Raw genomic sequence first — 20,162 nt, 5'->3', positions numbered from 1 at the left:
ATGGCCTTCAATTTAATAGTAAGACTTTCAGAAGATACTGTTGCAACCTAGGAATTACGAACCGATATTCCACTTCGGCCTACCCTAAAGGAAACGGGCAGGCCGAGGCTGTTAATAAAGTCATAGTCAATGGATTGAAGAAGAGATTGGATGATGCGAAAGGAAGATGAGTGGAAGAGCTGCCACACGTCCTATGGACCTATAGGACTACACAATGACGGTCAATGGGAGAGACTCCCTTCTCTATGACTTATGGGGCCGAAGTTGTCCTCCCCCTGGAGACTAGCTTTCCAACACTAAAAACGGGCACCTTCACTCCAAGCAACAACAACGAACTGCTAGGAAGAAGTTTGGATTTAATTGAAGAAAAAAGAGAAAAGACAATGATTCAATTGGCCTATTACCACCAAAAACTCAAGCAGGGGTATGATGCCAATGTAAAATTATGGCCGCTAGTGCCAGGAGACCTGGTTCTGAGGAAAATTTTGGGTAATGCCAAGAACTTGTCCTGGGGAAAGCTGGGGTCCAATTGGGAAGGTCTATATCTCATCACTTCAATAGCAGGAATAGGTGCAAATTATTTGGAAGACTTAGATGAGAAAGTTGTACCCCGCCCATGGAATGTAAATAACCTAAGAAGATATTATTATTAATAAAAATAGTTTTGCTTACATTATGTTTTATTGTAATTGCGCGTCATACGGTTCACTTCTATTTAAGTGTTAAATAGAACCTAAGTCCTGCATGGCTCCTCGGAGGGGAAATTAATAACTTATGGCATTTATCCAAGTGTTAAACAGAACCTAAGTCCTGTATGGCTCCTTAGACCATAGGCTTAGGGGAAATTAATAACTTATAACATCTATCCAAGTGTTAAACAAAACCTAAGTCCTGCATGGCTCCTCGGACCACAGGCTTAGGGGAAATTAATAACTTATGGCATCTATCCAAGTGTTAAACAGAACCTAAGTCCTGCATGGCTCCTCGGACCACAAGTTTAGGGGAAATTAATGACTTATGGCATCTATCCAAGTGTTAAAAAGAATATAAGTCCTGCATGGCTCCTTGGACCATAGGCTTAGGGGAAATTAATGACTTACGACATCTATCCAAGTGTTAAACAGAACCTAAGTCCTGCATGGCTCCTCGAACCACAGGCTTAGAGGAAATTAATAACTTATGACATCTATTCAGGCATTAAACAGTTCAAACGAGTCTTGAAGTGGGTGCATTTCATAATCTTAAACTGCATATAAGCAGATTTTTAAACAAGACTTAAAGTCTAAATAGACCCAAAGCAAATTTAAACCTATACTTACGCACAGTATACAGACTATCTGCATGTCAACCTTCATTACTTAAGATTCACTGCACAGTTTTACCCCTAACACTTAGTCATATTGGCAAAATATTATTGTAAACTCTAACTGAAGGCACAGTTATATTTATTCAGAACTATGCAATAAAATCCAAACAACATCAGACAAAAGAACAAAGGATGAAAGGAAGAGCATTCACATTAAGAGATAAAGATGGTACAATATGCTCGGATGAGATGTCTTTGAAAACAAAAACAAAATACACTTCTACTTCAAAATGATACTACCAAAAAAAAAAAAAAAAACCTAGGGGCTAAGCTTCAGCAGAAGGGTCTTCTTTTTGCTCTGGTTGAGAAGGAGGAACATCCTTGGCTTGGGGGTCAATCCCATGACCCTCGGCCTCTACAACCTTCTCCTTTGAGGGATCCTTTGATATGGCAGAGGGTTTTTTCCCTTTGTCCTTGCCTTTGCCCTTCTCTCTCTCGGCTTCCTGACCTTGGTCGGTAGCTTGGCTAGATCCCTTTGTAGTTTCAACTATCAGGATGACATCTGGGATAGTCACAGGTTGCTCGGAAGATTCTGGGGCATCAATAGAGACCTCCCGGATCTATGGGGGTAGAAGACGTTTTCAAGCAACCTCCAAACAGAATCTGTAAGGACACCCGCAACGCTAAGAGCCTTGTCCCATGTAACGCTGCAGTAGTCCCTGCATACTTCTGACAATTCCTCGGCAAGCCTTACTTGCGTCTCCTCCATGCCAAGTTGAAAGGCAGCCCTCTTCTCGACCTCGGCTGCTTTCTTGACCAGCTGAGTTTCCTCCTTGGCCTTCTGCTACACGACTTTGAGATCTAGGATAGCCTATTTCTTAGTGGCAAGATTGATCTTAGTCACGTGCAACTTCTGGCGTTGGTCCTCAGCTTGCTTCTCCGCATTTTTCAAGCCAGCCTCAGTGCTCAGACGACTTGATTGTGCCTCCTTCAGCTTCTCAGTTAGCTCATACCGCTTCTGCTTGATAGGCCCTAGTGTTTTCTCTATCTCGGCGTGCGAGATAGGGCTTTAGCATCAGCCAGCTTGCAAGCATCGTGATACCACTCCTTGGCCACAAAAACTTACTGAGTAATCTACCCAAAGATCACAAAACGACATGAGTTAGAACAAAATATGATTCAATATTTATGCTTGTAAAGGGATATGTTGCCTTACCATCGCAAGGTCCCTCTTTAGGGACAGGAAGAGTTTGTTTTGCGAGAAACGCCTGTAAGCGTCCATGTCCCTGGGATGGAGCATGGGCTGCTCCATGGCTTTAGCAATGTACCCTGCTCGGCCCCTCTAGTATTCCCGAACCGAGGCGTTCCAAGGAATTGGTGCCCCATCCACCTCGAGCTGAGGGCTCCAAGTACGTTGTGCCACGCGCACTTCAGCCCTATCCTGCTCATCGCGGCTCTCCACGGACGGGGCCCTCTTGTCTCGAGGTTCCTGGGTCACCTTTTGGTGTTTTACGCCATGCTGAGGGCCCTCGCCTTCCTCGAACGACTCAGCTGGCTTCTTCTTCTTCAAGTCAGGGTTAGCCTTTAGGCCGAGGTCGGCGGGGACCTGTGGAGGAGCAGGAGGAAGGTTAGAGGGAGCTTGAGACTTAGTGGGTGCCTTCGAGGTTGACCCTTTGCCCTTAGCAGCCATAAGCTTCCTTAAGCTCTTATTGCCTTTATTCGAGGTCATGTTATCTTCCTTTTCGTCAGAGGAATCGTCCGGGCAGGCGGTCACAAGGGTAGGAGCACGAATGCCGGAGTTTCTGTCTAGCTCACCCTCGACGTCCAAGAGGTTAATCAGAGGAGCCTTTGGATTGTCTTCTTCAAAATAAAACTCGTCTATCTCCTCATTTAATGAAAGGCGAGATGAGTCAATCCCTTCTTCAATAAATGTTGCGGGTCCGGGATGGTCTTGTGGAGGTGGCTGTGCAGTTGGTGGAAGGTTTTGTAGAATTGGCAAGGTAACTGGCGGAAGGTCCCTTCGAGCCAAAAATCCCGGCTTAGAGACGTCGATCCAAGATAACCTTGAATTACTAGCTCTTATTGATTGGCCAATGTCCTGAAAGATGCAGGACAGGGGCTTGTAACCCAAGATCAGATGAGCGGCATGCAATTGTCTGTCCTCGCTTACAAAAAATCTCTGACCTCAGGAGGTAGTTAAGGGCCTAAATGTTGGTATGGCTGAGCCGCGGAGCAATGTGGGCTTTATCTGCAAAACAGCTGAGAAGGAAATTATGGTCAGATCGCTAAAAGGATATTTTCTACCAAGAAAAAAAAATGAAGTGCCAAGCAAAAGGAATAAAGCTAAAAGGTTAAATCCCCTTCCAAAGGGACTGATCCTAAAGGTACCACACCTGGATCTCTTGCCCGAGTTGGACAATGAAGATCGTCACTCCATTCCCTTGAGGCAATCAGGTAGTCATCCTTCATACTCTTATTGGATTTAGGAAGACAGGATATTAGTCTAATGTCCTCGAACCGATATTTAAGGTAGTACCCCACACTGGCAAGCTTGTGGCACTCATACATGTGAACCACATTGTGCCACATGAGCCCTAAGCCCATTTGCTTGTTTAGGGCATCTACGCAGCCCAAGACCCTAAATAGGTTGGGGGTGCACTGATAAGGGGTCAACCTATGGTTAATCAAGTAGTCTCGGGTAATCCTACGCATGGGAAGCGTCATTCCTCCCTTTATGAAAGTAATCATGGGAATGACGACTTGACCCATATCTCTATCGGTCAGTACTCGGTCCGGAGGGCAATATTCTAAAACCACCCCCTGTGGAATACAATACCTAGCTCTAAAAGCCTCCATAGCAGCTGGTGTGTCTATTAAACGCTTGAATTTACCCATCTAGATGAACTGAAAGGCCGAGGAGGAAGGCCGAGAGGAAAAAGGGGTAATATAAATGAATGAGAACTTATGGATACCCGTATAATAATCTCTGAAACTTTCAGAGATCTTTTCAAAGAAAAGCTTCATACAGGAAATGACTACGGAAACTTAAGAGTTTGGTGCGTTTTATGAAGACTGGGCGCTGGAGTTCTCTGAAGTTCTTGAAGATTCGTAAAAAAGAAAGGCAAAGGGGGTTCCTTCAAGGCTTTATATAGCATGATAAAATGGAAAAGAGTACTCCCGCTCAAAATACTAGGAGAAACGCCAACCATTGGATCTGTGCTTCGCCGTTGGATGCGGGGGACACAAAGCCGCCTGGAGCAATTAATAGCGCCTCGTAAACTACAAAGCATCAGAAGTAACCACTCTCACACATGTGAACCAAAAATCAGCTGGTCTTATCTCTTAAAAATCAAAATCCTGCTTTTTCTCCTCGGATGGAAGGGAAAAATCGGAGTTTTGAGGGGTTATTGTAGAGGCTAGGGCCCAAAATAATGTATTGAGCCTTGAGCTTCTCCGAGGACACTAACAAGTCCGAGGAGGAGAAGATGACTTAAATGATCCACATTACAAGTCTCATCAGTGGGGGATGAAGGAAAGAAGGTCCAAGGAGGAACTCCTCCTCGGACACGACAAACGCAGACCAAATGTGTACTCTAGCAGTTGAAATGCGCCCCATGAACATGTGAGAGGGAAGAAAACTCAAAATATTTAAGGAAAAACTGTCACCACCACATTAAATACACTGCAGCTACTTTTCTGGCAGCATTAATGTGGAGAGGACCCCTGAACAGTGCTGCCTTGGCTGCCACAACTCACAGAGCGCTGAAAGGGGTGTCTGATGGGATGGGTACTCAAGTGGGGATCCAGATAATCAACAAGTGTAAGGTCCAGATGATTAGAAAGGAGCTATATAATGTGGAAGAGTCCCCATGAGGAAGTGGCGAAGAAAAAGAAAGAGAGAGAGAATACCGTAGCATACTAAACAATCTTAATATTGTAATCAGTATACATTAAATTTTGGTCTCCTCGAACTAACATCCATTGGCACTGATGTCTTTTATTTGTGCTTGATTATCTCTTAACTCCATACTAGCCATTGCCTAACTCATTAAGATCTAGTTTTTTGACTCATACTCTACAAAATTCATTGTATTGAGCTTATTAGACTAGAGTTCCATACATTTGGGCTTGAGCTCCAAATCTTGCCCCTAATTATTTATTTGTTTGTTTTTTCATAATTTTTTTTTTCATTTTAATAAAATCTGATAAACAGGTCGACACAACTAACCCGTTTAATAAATGGGTTGTGTTAGGGTTGAGGAATCTTGACCCGTTTAATAAACATGTTGGGTTAGTGTTGACCTATATATTCAGATACTCAAGAGTTAACACGACACGCAAACACGAATTGCCACCCCTATATAACCCGCACAGTGAGCAGCACTATGTGCAAGGTACCTTCTTTGTATATTCTTCAAGAATTTTACTATATCTATTTGATGTTTACAATAACTAATTTAATTTTATGGACAATTTAAATAGTAAAATTTGGTTATATTTTTCTAAAAAATAACTAAAAGATTACCTAATTCTATTGATGGAGTTTGTATCTTGAATTATAAATTTCCCAAGTTTTAGAACAACATAAATTGTACATTTGAAAAAAAAAAGATTAAATTATTTTTTAAAACTTGGAATTTTTGGTATATTTCACTTAGAACTTAAACTTTCAATTTTATTTTCATAAACTGTGTTGTTTTTTTTTTTTCCAATCTTCAAGTTTGAGGTATAAAGTAATACCCTATTTTAAATTAGTGAGTGAAAGTAAGGGAACGAACTTTAACCAAGTGGAAAACGACGCATACTTAACCCATTGAAATGGTGGGTTGAGTTAACCCATGGGTCACATGCATGGTTGATTTTTTTTTTTTTGGCTTTCTGATTTTGTTTTAAAGTAACGTTCAAACTATGTAAACTTAAAAATTTATATATTATTTAACTTTTATTTTTATTTGTTTTTTTTTCATTTCTTCTTTTTATTTGTATTAAAAGGATGACAAAGACAATGACATTGAATTTCTTTTTTTATTTTATATATATATATTTTTATTGTATGTAAAAAAGAAATACAAGTCGTACCAAGTTAATATGATACTTAAAAGACCAAGTAAAGTTCATAAACATTGCAAACTGTTTACGTTACCAGCACAAACACGATTTAACCTGAACTTGATTAGACTGAATCTAAATATAATCAACCCAATTTGTTTACTAAGTCCTCGTACCAAGTTCATTATTCTTGTGGATACGACCTCAAAGAAACTTTATGATTAGCCTCTGGCCTGGGGATTAAAATAAACTTGGGATTTTTTGACACTTCAATTCATCGAGATTCTCACTTGCACTTAATAAAAGTGCCAATTTTTCTGTTATTCATGTCATATTTTACCTTCTTATATCTGTTTCTTTGTATTATTGCTATTGCCTTATTGGCAGCTGGGATGAATCACATGGAGTAGGTATAAATCTTAAGAGTCCTTAACTTGTTTGAATTATGAATTTGCACGCACTATTGAACATTATGTTTGCATATCAATAATGCATAGTCCCTAGCTAGATCTATCTGATCTATATGGAGAGAGAGAAGGGGGGGGGGGGTGGGAGGGGATTAAACTCAGTTTGAGTAATGTGGGACATGAACCTCAGGAGCATGTCTATGGATTATTAATAGTGCATAAACTTGATGCCTTCAACTTGAAGATTGAAGACACAACAACGACAACTTGTGAAACCAAACTCTAGAAACATACAAGCCTCCACATTGGAAATGGCAGACTATGAACATTAAAATCAAAATACATGAAGTCAAAGCACACATGCTTATTGTAGACAAATGACCAGAGAGTAGTCGATAGCAATCCATTCCTTACTGTTGGCTTTGCAAGGCAAGGACCTTCAACCAAGCTGGCCTTGCTGTGATGTCTGCTACCCAAGCACTCACATGGGGGCGTGAATCAAAGAGCTTCTTAACTTGTGTCCCAAACAAGTAATGCAAAGTGGGCAAATGGTGCAAATCCGCCAGGGTGAAGCAATCACCTCCCAAGTATTTTGACTGAGCCAATCGACTCTCATAGACATCAAGAACCTTAGCTAGCTTAGCTTCATTTTCCTCCACAACTGCAGTGTCTGTACTCATGCCAAGCAGTGGCTTTATTGCCAATTCCAAGCCTAGCTTTGAAGCTGCTGGGTCGTACTGTTGGGCCTCCACTTCCATCCAGACAGATGTAATTGCCATCTTCTTAGAGTCTAGGTATATCAGCTGGGTTCCCTTGACAGCATACTCACAGGCAATGTATTTATTAATTGCCCTTGATTCTGAATTACAAAAGCTCAAAGCGTGAGGTTCATACTAATTAAATGTATATATTATGTTTGAAGGCAGAGAGAGGAGAGTAATAAACTAACACTTGTCGCAAAAACTTAAATTGCTAATGAAAATTTCAATTTAACGAGTGAGAAAAGGGAAATTGATTGAAATATATTAATGTCTTTCTCCCCCGTCCAAACAAGAGCTAAACTATAACTAATGTGTACCAATTGCATATAGACATACCAAAGAGCTTGAGATCTCCATCTTCAAGAGCTGGAACTTGACCAAATGGCTGCATAGACAAGAAAATGTTAGACTCAAAATGATTATAATAACAACAAAATAATGGAATCTATTTTATTGTTGTTTTCGTTCATGATTATAATGAATAATGGGCTTATAGGGAATAGAAGGATTGTATTTTTGTACTTGATCCCAAAAAAGTTTGAGACACGAGTGTTTTTAGTTTCCTTACATTAAGGGACAGGAAGTGTTCTTTCTTATGTTCACCAGCTCTCATGTCTACAAAAGCAAACTCATGGTCTATCTCTTTCTCATAGACGGTAGCGAGAACTCGCATTGAAGCTGTTGAGAGAGGGTTTCCATGGACTTTGATCGCTGCCATGACGGGGGAGGATGGTGATATGATCAAGAACAAAGAGGAGATAGAGCAAGCAATATACCACAGGCCTCATCTGATCCATTTATATATATACATATATATTGGCATTTGAAATAATAATTTATACTTTATATCGGTATTTGGAAGGTAGGTTAGTATTCTAGAAAAATCCTTATAAACTTTTATATATATATATATATATATATAAATATTTTTGGCTGAATGTGAAGGAAAAGTTTAGGATAACAAAAATTTTCACAATTTCTTGTCATAACCGTGATGTGGCAAAATGTAATTGGTGAAAAAAAAAATAATTAGTCCATATGTAAGTGATGATTAATCATTCTCAATTTGCTACATCAAAGTAAGTTCTCATTAACTTAACTGGTAAAGTTTCTAATGGTTGAATAAAAAAAAAAAAAAAAAATCTACTATATTAGAGTTGTAGCAAAAAAATTGTAAAATAATTTGTGATTCTATAAAGAATTCTTAATCAGTTGAAAGAGCGTGGCAGCTGATTACATATTCGATGATTTTTTTTATATCCTCCATTATTATTGCTCTGGGGACTTTTCAAGTACCATTTTATTCCCAACCAATTTGGTAGCAATTTACTAGTGACTATAATGACCATAGTAATATGCTATGTGCAAATTCATAAATTTTAGCCATTGAGCTCCCTGTGCTAGGCTGTCTGTGGCTTAAAAAATTCAACCACTAAGCTCCGGTTTTGTTACATGTGCTCTGATATGATATCACCAACCCCAGCCCCCGAAGAAAATAATGCTAGCTGATCGCTGCCACATGTGGTTTAAAAAAAATTCAACCACCGGTTTATTGTTGATAGTTGGTATTGATAAGGGTCAGAGATATAGGACATTTGTGTGTGGTTGTTCCTCTTGCAATGAAGGCTTCGTAAAATCGTAACAGTTGTCCTCTTAATGGACGACTGTTATATTCGTACTCGTCAGAATGTATTAAAATATATAAACTTGAATTTTTTTTTTTTTAACTCAAATTTTTTTTTTTTTTTTTGAAATTGGGCCGTCATATTATTAAACGTTTAGAGAAACAGAGTCCATGTACAATGCCTCAACAGCTGGAGGGGGAGACTCCTCCATCCAACAGATATCATCAGAAATCAAGCTAGCATACCGGGCTAAAGAGTGGGCGACACTATTAGCACTACGTTTAACACAACTAAAAGAAAGACTCCTGCAACCTGCTGCTAGTACCCAAATATCCCCATAAACATTACCCAGTCTGGACTTGATGGAGCGCAATGAAGCCAGAGCCCTTATAACCGTAGCATTGTCACCCTCAACCTCTAACTCTGTAAAGCCAGCGTCAACTGCAAACTCCAGCGCCCTCCGGCATGCGAGCACCTCCGCCTCTTCACTGTCCACAACTGTTGGTCCTTTCGCAGATAGCGCCGCCATAACCTCCCCCATGTTGTTACGGATAACCACCCCAAAACCTGTTGAGTTCGTATTGGTGAAGAGTGCAGCGTCGAAGTTCAGTTTGTAGAGCATCCCTACTGGAGGTCTCCACGACTTCACAGGAACTGTATTCACCGTAATCCCCAGCTGTACTTGAGCCGCCCTGACCTCCTCCAGATAGTTTTTAGCCCTTTGGTTCAGTCTACCCGGGTCTTGGATAGCACCCCCATGCAAGATGGAGTTCCGTTGGTTCCAAATTAACCAACATTGAACCCAAAACAGTTCGAGCTCCTCATTGGTCAATCTGCCATGCAAGTCTTCAACCAACTGTAACATATCAGCATGACCAACCGTGCCCTTTTGCAAGCAGCTCGTGCAACCAGCCCATATGTCCTGGGCCAACCCGCAACCCCACAGTGCATGGTACCCTGTTTTCGTGGCCAAAGAACAAACCCCACACCTAGCATCCTCAATAATCCTTCTCCGAGCCAGATTCTCTCGTGTAGGAAGAATATCAAGGCAGGCTCTCCATCCAAACACTTTTATTTTAGTTGGGATCTTGAGTTTCCATAACTTCACCCAAACCGAACCTCCAATCACCCCCCCTGAACTCTCTCCCTTATCAGCTTTTTGCTTGGAGATTAACCTTGCGGTGTGATATCCAAATTTCACCGTATATTCACCACTCTTTGTATGAAGCCAAAAAATTGCATCAGGAACCTGTCTACAGCTTAAGGGAATCTGAAGGATTGCCTCTGCATCTGACCTCTATAATTTAGACATTACCTCCTCACGGTCCCAAGAGTTGGTCCTGCAGTCAATGAGGTCTGAAACACGCCACTCCCATTCTTCCTCCACTGGTGGGTACAGTACACGATTTGTGACTTGATTTGGTATCCACTTATCAGAAAAGACCCTAATTGCAGACCCATCACCCACCCTCCAACAACTCCCCTTTTTCAAAATAGTTTGTGCTGCCATTAAACTCTTCCACACATAGGAGCTGTTAGGGACATCCAAAGCATCCAAAAAATTAAACCGTGGGAAATACCGTGCCTTAAAGCACCTGTGGAGCAGTGAGTCTTTTTCTTGAATCAATCTCCACCCCTGCTTAGCAAGCATAGCTAAATTGAAATCCTGCAAGTCCCGGAAACCCATTCCACCTTCACATTTAGGTAAACATAATGCCCCCCAATTTTTCCAGTGAATCTTCCTTTTATCTCCCGTTTGACCCCACCAAAAATTAGCACACATGGCATTAAGTTCATGGCAAAGCTTTGCAGGAATTAGGAATACACCCATTGTATATGTGGGGATTGATTGGGCTACAGCTTTAATCAATACTTCTTTGCCTGCTCTTGAAAGCAATTTCCCTTTCCACCCTTGCAACTTTTTCCAGACTCTATCTTTCAAAAAGGAAAAAGCTTAGTATTTTGATCGCCCTAAGAGCGTAGGCAATCCTAAGTAGGATTCAAATTTTTCCACCTCCTTAACTCCCAACATATTTTTTTATAAGTTCTCTTTGCCCCCCAAATGTATTGCTGCTGAAGAACATGGATGATTTTTCAAAGTTGATACACTGACCCAATGAGTCTGCATATAACTGAAGGATATCTGTAATACACTTCACTTCCTCCTGGGATGCCTGGCAGAAAAGCAATGAATCATCTGCAAATAGTAAGTGTGAAATACGAGGTGCACTCGTACAAACCGCCACCCCATTAAACCTCCCTTCATTTTCTGATTTTGCCAGCAAAGCTGTAAACCCCTCAGCACATAGCAAGAATAAATAAGGGGACAATGGGTCTCCTTGTCTGAGTCCTCTCGAAGGAATAATGTTCCCGTATGCTTTTCCATTAATGCAGACTGAAAATGAGGCAGTAGAAACACAGCTCATCACCCTCTCAATCCATGTCATAGGAAAACCCAAGCTGACCATTATACCTTTCAAAAACTCCCATTCAACCCGATCATAGGCCTTGCTAACATCCAGTTTTAGAGCTAGTGACCCCTTCTTCCCTGATTTCCTGTAGTGCATAGCATGCAGTGTTTCATATGCCACTAACACATTGTCAGTTATAAGTTTGCCTGGAACAAAAGCACTCTGAGTAGGGGCTATCAGCTGGGGAAGAATCTGTTTCAATATGTTTGTCAACACTTTTGAAATAATTTTATAAATGACATTACAAAAGCTAATAGGTCTATAATCAGAAATTTTTTCAGGAGACTTAACCTTTGGAATAAGAAAAATGTGAGTATATTAAACCTACCATTTCTAACATAATTATAATTCGGTGTACCAAACGTACATTTAATTTATTTTTTCCAAACGTTTGTTGCACTATTAATGAGTAAATTCTCACCGGGTGTGAATGGATCCAAAAGATAGTTGCGTCCATCAACTATTAAGGCCTCGTCGTAATTTCTAAGGGGGCATAGTTAATATAGATATACCTAGGGGAAATTATATATTTTTTTATTATAAATTATATCTCATTTTGTACTTTTTCCTTTAAACTATTGACATGTACAATTGACTTTTCAAAGTTATAACTCTATTTCAATATCCTCTATGCTGTCTATTTTCATGTTAAGTATAACATGATTAGATATTGAAAAACCAATTTACCCTTCTACAAAACAGTTGGTAGAGAGATAAATTGGAATTTTAATGCTAAATTTCGTAAAAACAAAATATATATTAGGGAATTAAATGTTACAAAGTTTTCGATTTGGAGGATTGATCATGCGTTTTGATAGTTCAGATGACAAAGTATGAATTGAGGTATAATTGAAGGTGGAAAAAATGTAATTTCCCTAATATACCAACTGATCTTAGACAAATATAGGTCAATTTCAAAGTATACTTTGGCAAAAAAAAATCCATATAGGAACACTAACAAAAAAATAATCCAGATAGGAACTTCAGCAACATTTGTTGTACTCTCAATAATCAAATCCTAAGGGCTAAGCCTAGTTATACACGTATGTTCAAAATTTGCAAGGTATCTCCTTTGTTTTTAAGAAAAATTACGGTAAATCCACTTATGCTTTAACCCGTTTTCACATTGCCTATCCGTGGTTTAAAACTTAACACTTTACCCACCTATGGTTAGCTCTGTTTGGTCTCCGTTATCCACCTTTGTTAAAAACAGAGGTAAATAAGCATTTTTACTTATATTTTATGTCTCTCACCTCCAAAAACATAACAATATACAAAGACACAAGATCAAATAAGAGATTTTGCAAAGAAACTAAATAGATACAGCTGAGTATCAATTTTCATATGCATGATCCTCTTTCTCAAAATCTCATTGTCTCTCAAACCCCCAACGGCTGAGTATCATTAGCTCTGTTTGGTCTCTGTTATCCACCTCTGTTAAAAACAGGGGTAAATAAGCCTTTTTACTTATATTTTATGTCTCTCACCTCCAAAAACATAAAAATAACAAAAATATACAAAGACACAAGATCAAATAAGAGATTTTGCAAAGAAACTAAATAGATACAGCTGAGTATCAATTTTCATATGCTTGATCCTCTCTCTCAAAATCTCATTGTCTTTCAAACTCCCATCTCACCATCTCTCTCTCTCTCTCTCTTTCTCTCTCTCTCTCTCTCCATGGCGTTAAGGAGACCTGTTTTCACATTGCCTATCCGTAGTTTAAAACTTGACACTTTACTCCCCTGTGTTTAGCTCTGTTTGGTCTCCGTTATCCACCTCTATTAAAAATAGGGGTAAATAAGCCTTTTTACTTATATTTTATGTCTCTCACCTCCAAAAACATAAAAATAACAAAAATATACAAAGACACAAGATCAAATAAGAGATTTTGCAAAGAAACTAAATAGATACAGTTGAGTATCAATTTTATGCTTGATCCTCTCTCTCAAAATCTCATTGTCTCTCAAACTCCCATCTCACCATCTCTCTCTCTCTCTCTCTCTCTCTCTCTCTAACTCATATCTCTGATTTCTCTCTCCATGGCGTTAAGGAGACTGATCGGGCACCACAGCGAAAACCCAGCTAACCCAACATTAAGGAAGCCAATCAGATGAAAATCCAACAACACCCAGAGTTAAGGAGGCCAATCGGATTGCACCACTTTGTGGGTTTCATTTTTTGTATTTTGTTTTGTTTTGCTTTTAGGCTGTGTGTTTGATCTGATTTTGGTGGTGTTGTGGCTTGTGGCTTGTGGTGGTTGTGGATTGTGGGGTGTTCGGTGGTGGTGGTGGGTTCTGATGGTGGTTGCATTGGATGTAGGTGGATGAGAGAGAAAGAGAGGGACAGCCACGAGAGGATGAGATTTGGGGGGCTTTGAATGTGATAAGCAATTGAAGTTGGGATTATATTGTCTTGTTTGATTTTTGATTTCATGTTTATGATGTCTGGGAAAGAACAATGGGCATGATATGTTGAAAGTTTCAAATCTGCACTCAAATACTAATAAGATGAACTCTACTAGAAAAAAAAGCCAAAATATGATGATGCTTTTGAGCAAATGCAATATGCAGGCGTGGTGCCAAATCATGTTACTATGGTCAATGCATTGGCGGCATGTGCAAACTTTGGGGCCCTTGATATTGGGGGTGTGGATTCATGATTTTATAAAGAGGAGTGGATGGGAATTGGATGTGATTTTGGGGACTGCTTTGATTGACATGTATGGAAAATGTGGGAGAATTGAAGTGGGGTTATGTGTTTTTGAAAGCATGAAGGAGAAGAATGTGTTTACATGGAATGCACTTATCAAAGGGCTAGCACTTGCTAAAAGTGGTGAAGAGTCGGTTTTGTGGTTTAATAGAATGGAGCTAGAAGGGTTCAAGGCTAATGAAGTGACTTTGGTTGGCGTGCTTTGTGCTTGAAGTCACTCTGGATTTGTGGATACCGGAAGATGGATATTTAATTCCTTGATTGGTGGGAAGTATGGGTTTTCACCCGATGTTAAACATTATGCATGTATGGTGGATCTGTTTGCGCGTACTGGATATCTTGAAGATGCTTTCAAATTCATAAGAGACATGCATTTTGAGCCTACGAAAGCTATGTGGGGATCGTTGCTTGCTGATTCTAGAGCTCGGGGGAATTTGAAATTCAATGAGTTTGCAGCTTGGAAGCTTGTGGAACTGGAACCGGAGAATAGTGGTTACTATGTTGTGCTCTCTAATCTGTATGCAGAGATAGGAAGATGGAGTGATGTTGAGAAAGTGCGGATTATGATGAAAGAGAGAGGACTTATGAAGGACTTGGGTTGTAGTTCTGTGGAGCTTGAACCTCAGGAGCATGTTTTTGAATTATTAGTAGCACATTAAGTTATATGCATGCGGAGAGATGATTATCCTGTTTGTTTAATAGATGTGCCTCTATGGTCTGATTTGACCCTGGTAATTTTACAACTTTTCTGAACACGAACACCCTTTCCAAATAACAATAATATTTTAACATTTTCGTTAGTTGCCCAGTTTTGAAAGAATCTGTAAAACTAGCATCTCGAGTTTTAGAAACTTGAGATTCAATTAGAACTCGAGTTTCTAAAGCTCGAGTTCATGTTTTTGTGCCACCCTTAGCTGGACAAAATTGCCACGTGGAGCCACATGGAAATCAAGTTTACAAGACTTAAAATCTGCGAAATATAAACACTTCCACAGTTTCAAACGGCTCATTACAAAATCTCAAAGTTCAAACACTCACTCACTCGAACACCCATTCGCACTGCCCTCTGAAACTCACTCTCAAACTCACTCACTCACTCACTCACTCATTCATAAAGCAAATCCGTAGCCCAGTGCTAAAGCAAATTCGTTGCCCACTGTCACGAAGGTACTCTCTCAAGCAATCGTAGCTCATTGTCGTCGTTCGTAGCCCACCATGCCAAAGGTACTCTCTGTTTCTTCTCAATACTTTGTCGTTTTTGCTTCTTAGATTCCTCTGTCTCTCTCTCTTTCTCCAATTTTAGATTTTGGAATTCCACCGTGACCTAGGTTTTTTCGGATCTTTTTGGGTTTTTTTTTGTGTGTTTTTTTTGTTGGTGTTCTGAGAATATGGTTTTGTTTTGGCAATGGCATTAGTTTTTATGTGATTGTTAGAATTGAAAAAAAAAATTTTAATGTGGTATTTCTTCTTCATCATCATCATCATCATCGAAATCTCCTTTACGGGCTCCTATATCATCATCAACTCCGTCTTCTCCTACACCACTAGATTCTCCAATCAGACGGTTGAAAATGACCCCTACTGAATGATTATAATAGTGGGATATCCTGCAATCTCTGCAATTACTTCTTCTTCTTTTTAAGAAAAAAAAAATTAAATCCCTTTTGGTCAAAACTGCAATTGTCTGTTATCTATAACGGTTTTTGTTGCATTACCTTTTTTTTTTTTTTTTCTCTTTTTGGGTGGGCGTTATTTGTTTTGTTTGTGCATATAAGGGGTGACTTCTGTTTTTACTAAAATATTGATATGATGATTTTACTGATTTACATTACTATATTAAGAACAATATCAGCCCTTTTAATTGATATTTTATGTTGGGTTGTGTTGAAATACATTGCTTAATGTTAATTTTTTTTTTATTGCAATTGATCAACCTCTGTGTTAATGGAACCAATTTCAAAATGGGCTAAAGAGAGGAGTAACTCTCTATTAAACTATTTTTTGATGTAATAAGACATATTTGATTGTTTTTAGAAATACTTTGGAACTTTGATTCACTTTTAAGGCAAATACTTTGCTGAAATATTGTTTACTAAGCTTATTGGGTGTGGATTACTTTGCTAAAATACTTTGCTGGAATTGATCTTACTAAAAGAAAATTTTCATTAATTTGATTGATAGCTTCATGAGTTTGCTTTGGCAGCAACGTTTATATGACTGGGCTTAATGGACAGGAGTTCCTTTGCCTCCCAGTGACCAAAAAAATTGTTACTTCTTGCACAGGATACGAAACACCCAGTTTAATAGTTATACATGAATTCTTTTAACTATTTGTTTTCAACCTGGTTCTTTGAAAATCTGTATTATCTTATCTTCACAAGAAAAATGAATTATTTGAAAGTTGGAATTTGAAACTCTGGATGATAAAATGGGGTATATCCAATTTTGTCTCCTAACAATGGACTTTGTTGATTCTGAACTTTATGCATTTTAGTAGAATATCTTTCAATGGAATTTCAATTATTGTCATAGTTTCATTTCGAGGTTGAAGATATTTTTGTTCTTTGTCATAAGAAAACATATTATGAAGTGAGAATAATGGCATAATATTAGAATACATAAATGTCTGTTCTTGTGGCCTATTTGGTTGCTTAGAAAGTATGGGTTAAGATAAAAATATTTTTGATAATTTTTCTTTAGTATATTTTTGTGTTTCTTAGGACTCCCTCTAGGCAGCAATATGGCATAGGGAATGACTATTTTTGCTACATGAACATTCGAATCCAAGCCAATGGTTTTACCGTGTCATCTTCACCGGTGGATGTGGTACAATAGAACACCTAGGTAGTCGGATCCTGATCAATATATGCCATTAGCAACTTTTGCAACCTTTGGTAAGACTCTTCCCAATTCCCAAACATCTTCTCAATCGCCTTTTGTTTCGCATCCCATACCTTGTAGTAAGAAGGCTTATGACCTTCATATTTTGACTCTATCATAGATCTGAGATGCTTAATTGGGGTAGTGTGATCCTCACATAACTTCTTAAGGATGTCATTTGCAATAAAATTACAACTTATCATTCTACCATCACTTCGGACCCCAATCCGTATACACGTGTGAGGACTCTTGTACACGGTGACCATCCATAGTCTGTGGAGATTGGGCTTCATGACTGCGCAGACATACCACTTGCATGACTCATCCATGCATTTCGCACAAAGTTTTGTTGTGGTTGACCTACTGAGCATAAAATGTTTGTTTTCCTTGAGGGCACACTTTGTTAATACGCGCTGCACCTCCGCTTTATTAGCAAAAATCAAGCCTTTGCACAAATTCATCCCCTCTCTCCAAGTAGACAGAAATGATGTCTCAATATGTGAAGGATCAACCATATTTTCCAAAGTATTTGCAGAAAATGACAAGGCTGGAGGTGAGTAGGTAGGGATTGTGTTCGTAATGTTTTGGACACTAAGAACATTGTCTACATCAAGTTCACTACCGTCCAATATCTCATCGTCATCAATGTCCCTCTTAAAGTCCCTAAAGTCCCCTTGTTCAATCCTGTCTTCAATCTCATCTCTATTGACAAAATCTTCACCGTCAATGGCAATACTCTCATCAACATAGTCATCATCATCATCCTCATCCTTATCGTCATCATCATCCTCATCCTCATCATCATCATCATCAGCATGAACATCATCATCGGCATGAACATCATCATGCTCTACATGTGTAAAATACTCATATTGAGCATCCGAAATTATAACTTGTAAACTTGTTTGTGTTTGTTGGATTTCCTCGATACTGACTTCTGCACGTGGCTCCAACTGTATGTACAACTCAATGTTAATTACTTCAGGTATTCTCTCCAACTTGTCAAACATGATCTTCACATGTTTGTCTGCTTCTATCGCCATATACTTGTAATTAATCTGGTGCTTCAGGATTTCATTTGGCATACAATAAGTAATTTGTATGTTGTGCACAGCAGGATTCTCACACAACTCTTCCATAACCACCATCTTCAATTCGTCAAGGGTCTTCAACCTACGATCAATTTGGGTATAATAGGTCTTTATACCCGGCCCTTCAAATGGCAATCCCTTGTTCGCATTGGCATTCTTCAACGGACTACCGTGGTATAGGATTATATCAATTTCAGCCATTGTGAACCTGTTAAAGTCAAGTTACTATGTTAGTTAAAAAACATTTTCAAGTTCCCTGATCTAAAAGAAACTTGAAGCAAGTCTTTAACTTTCTAATAAAAAGAAGCAGCCAAAGAATTTTTTTAATTTGATTTTCATGATACAAACTGAACATTTTTTTCTAAAATTTTTGCTGTAGTACAACTATATTTAAAAATTGGACATATACAAAACCATCTGTCCTTCCTATATACAAGAAGCTAATTACAGCAAGATGGTATGAAAGGCAAAGACATGTAAAGCAAAAGATAATTGCAAACACAATTTTTTGTAACACATACAAAATTGCAAAAGATAATGGGGGACTAAATTTTCTGTAACACATACAACCCACACCCCCCCCCCCCCCCAAACACACACACAAACAAAAAAAATCAAGACATTTTTAGTATTTCCAACATATTTCATGCTTAAGACATCAGTATCAACTGAAATCCCAGTCAACCATTTTATAAGATTCCAAGACTAGCTTTAATAACCACATCAGAGTGGACCTTTTAGCCTAATGAACACACGGTACACACTCATTAGAAATTAAATTTGCTTCAAGATTGTGACTGTTCTCAACAAAAGCCCCTTCGAAAAAGAATAAGAGAACCTCTGCTATTCTGTACAGAGCACTTTGGTAATGATTCTGTGAAAAGTCATTACAAGATTAAAGTTCCATAATATTTTTTTCACACATACACATCTATATTAACTTGTACTAGAAGTAGATAGCTTATTTTCTAACCTTTTATCAAAAAGAAGTAGAGAGCTTATTATTGAACAAAAGGAAGATACCAGAACCTTGATTACCTTAAAGTCTATTTTCTAACCTTGCTATTGGACAAATATTTACTTCTTACATGCTTGAAAGCAGGTTAAAGTTGATCTTAAGAGGAATTTCCAATATGCTAAGGGCTGACTCACTAAGAAAAAACAATCAAAAGTTTTCTAATACGCTAACCCAGTATATTTTGCACTTCATGTTGTTTTTTTAGCATCACTTCTCCAGCCCAAAAAGATTTAACAAAATTAAAATTTTAAAAATAAATAACGATAGCAAGTTTGCAACTGCTATGGAAAAGGCTTGCAGCATGTTTAACCCATTAATCAAATACAAAGAACCATTTGGTAGAAAACTACAACTAATACCCATGGACCGAAAGACACTAAGAACAATTGGAAAGTTTTCTTAGTGGCAAAACCCATAGACAACTAATACCCAACTACAATAACAATCAAATCAAAAAACCCTTACCTGAGATATGAAATTGTTGAGAGGGAAGAGCAGTGAGAGAGGCAATGTGGTGAGTGAGAGTGAGGGGTGTGAGAGTTAGTGAGGCTGAGTGTATGGGTGAGAGTTGAGGATGCTCTGTTTTTGGGTGAGAGGTTAGTGAGGCTGAGTGTAGGACTATATAAAATTCTGCAGAACGCGTGTTTTATTGATTCAGTTTCAGAAAAACTCGAGTCTTATAGACTCGAGTTCTATTCAAATTTTAATTAAGAAGTACGCGTGTGTTTAATTAAATCTCGAGTCTTAAAGACTCGGTTTTTGCTATGTAAAAATCGAGTCTTTAAGACTCGAGATCTACGTGGCCATTTTAAGCCAACTAAGCAATTCACAACAACTGCAAA

The 20,162-nt window shown here is 38.7% G+C and overlaps 2 protein-coding genes across 7 annotated transcripts in view; one reads left to right on the top strand and one right to left on the bottom strand.

Moving 5' to 3' along the window:
* LOC126710443 (pentatricopeptide repeat-containing protein At5g56310-like) overlaps positions 1-20,162 on the top strand; it is a 42,239-nt gene that overhangs the window by 21,435 nt on the left and 642 nt on the right. The gene's annotated exons all lie outside the window — the stretch shown is intronic.
* LOC126710446 (glutathione S-transferase-like) overlaps positions 6,925-20,162 on the bottom strand; it is a 30,091-nt gene continuing 16,853 nt past the window's right edge. For 4 of the 6 annotated variants that reach the window (XM_050410913.1, XM_050410911.1, XM_050410905.1 and 1 more), the window contains exon 4: positions 6,925-7,391. In XM_050410913.1, coding sequence (XP_050266870.1) covers positions 7,173-7,391 — 219 coding nt within the window. In that variant the 3' untranslated portion in view covers positions 6,925-7,172. Of the gene's footprint in view, positions 7,622-7,859; positions 7,909-8,091; positions 8,301-20,162 lie in introns of those variants that run through there. The other 2 variants (XM_050410912.1, XM_050410909.1) reach the window with 2 other exon arrangements.

This window comes from Quercus robur, chromosome 12 (assembly GCF_932294415.1).
Source record: "Quercus robur chromosome 12, dhQueRobu3.1, whole genome shotgun sequence".
NCBI lineage: Eukaryota > Viridiplantae > Streptophyta > Magnoliopsida > Fagales > Fagaceae > Quercus > Quercus robur.
This window is presented reverse-complemented; position numbering and strand designations above follow the sequence as displayed.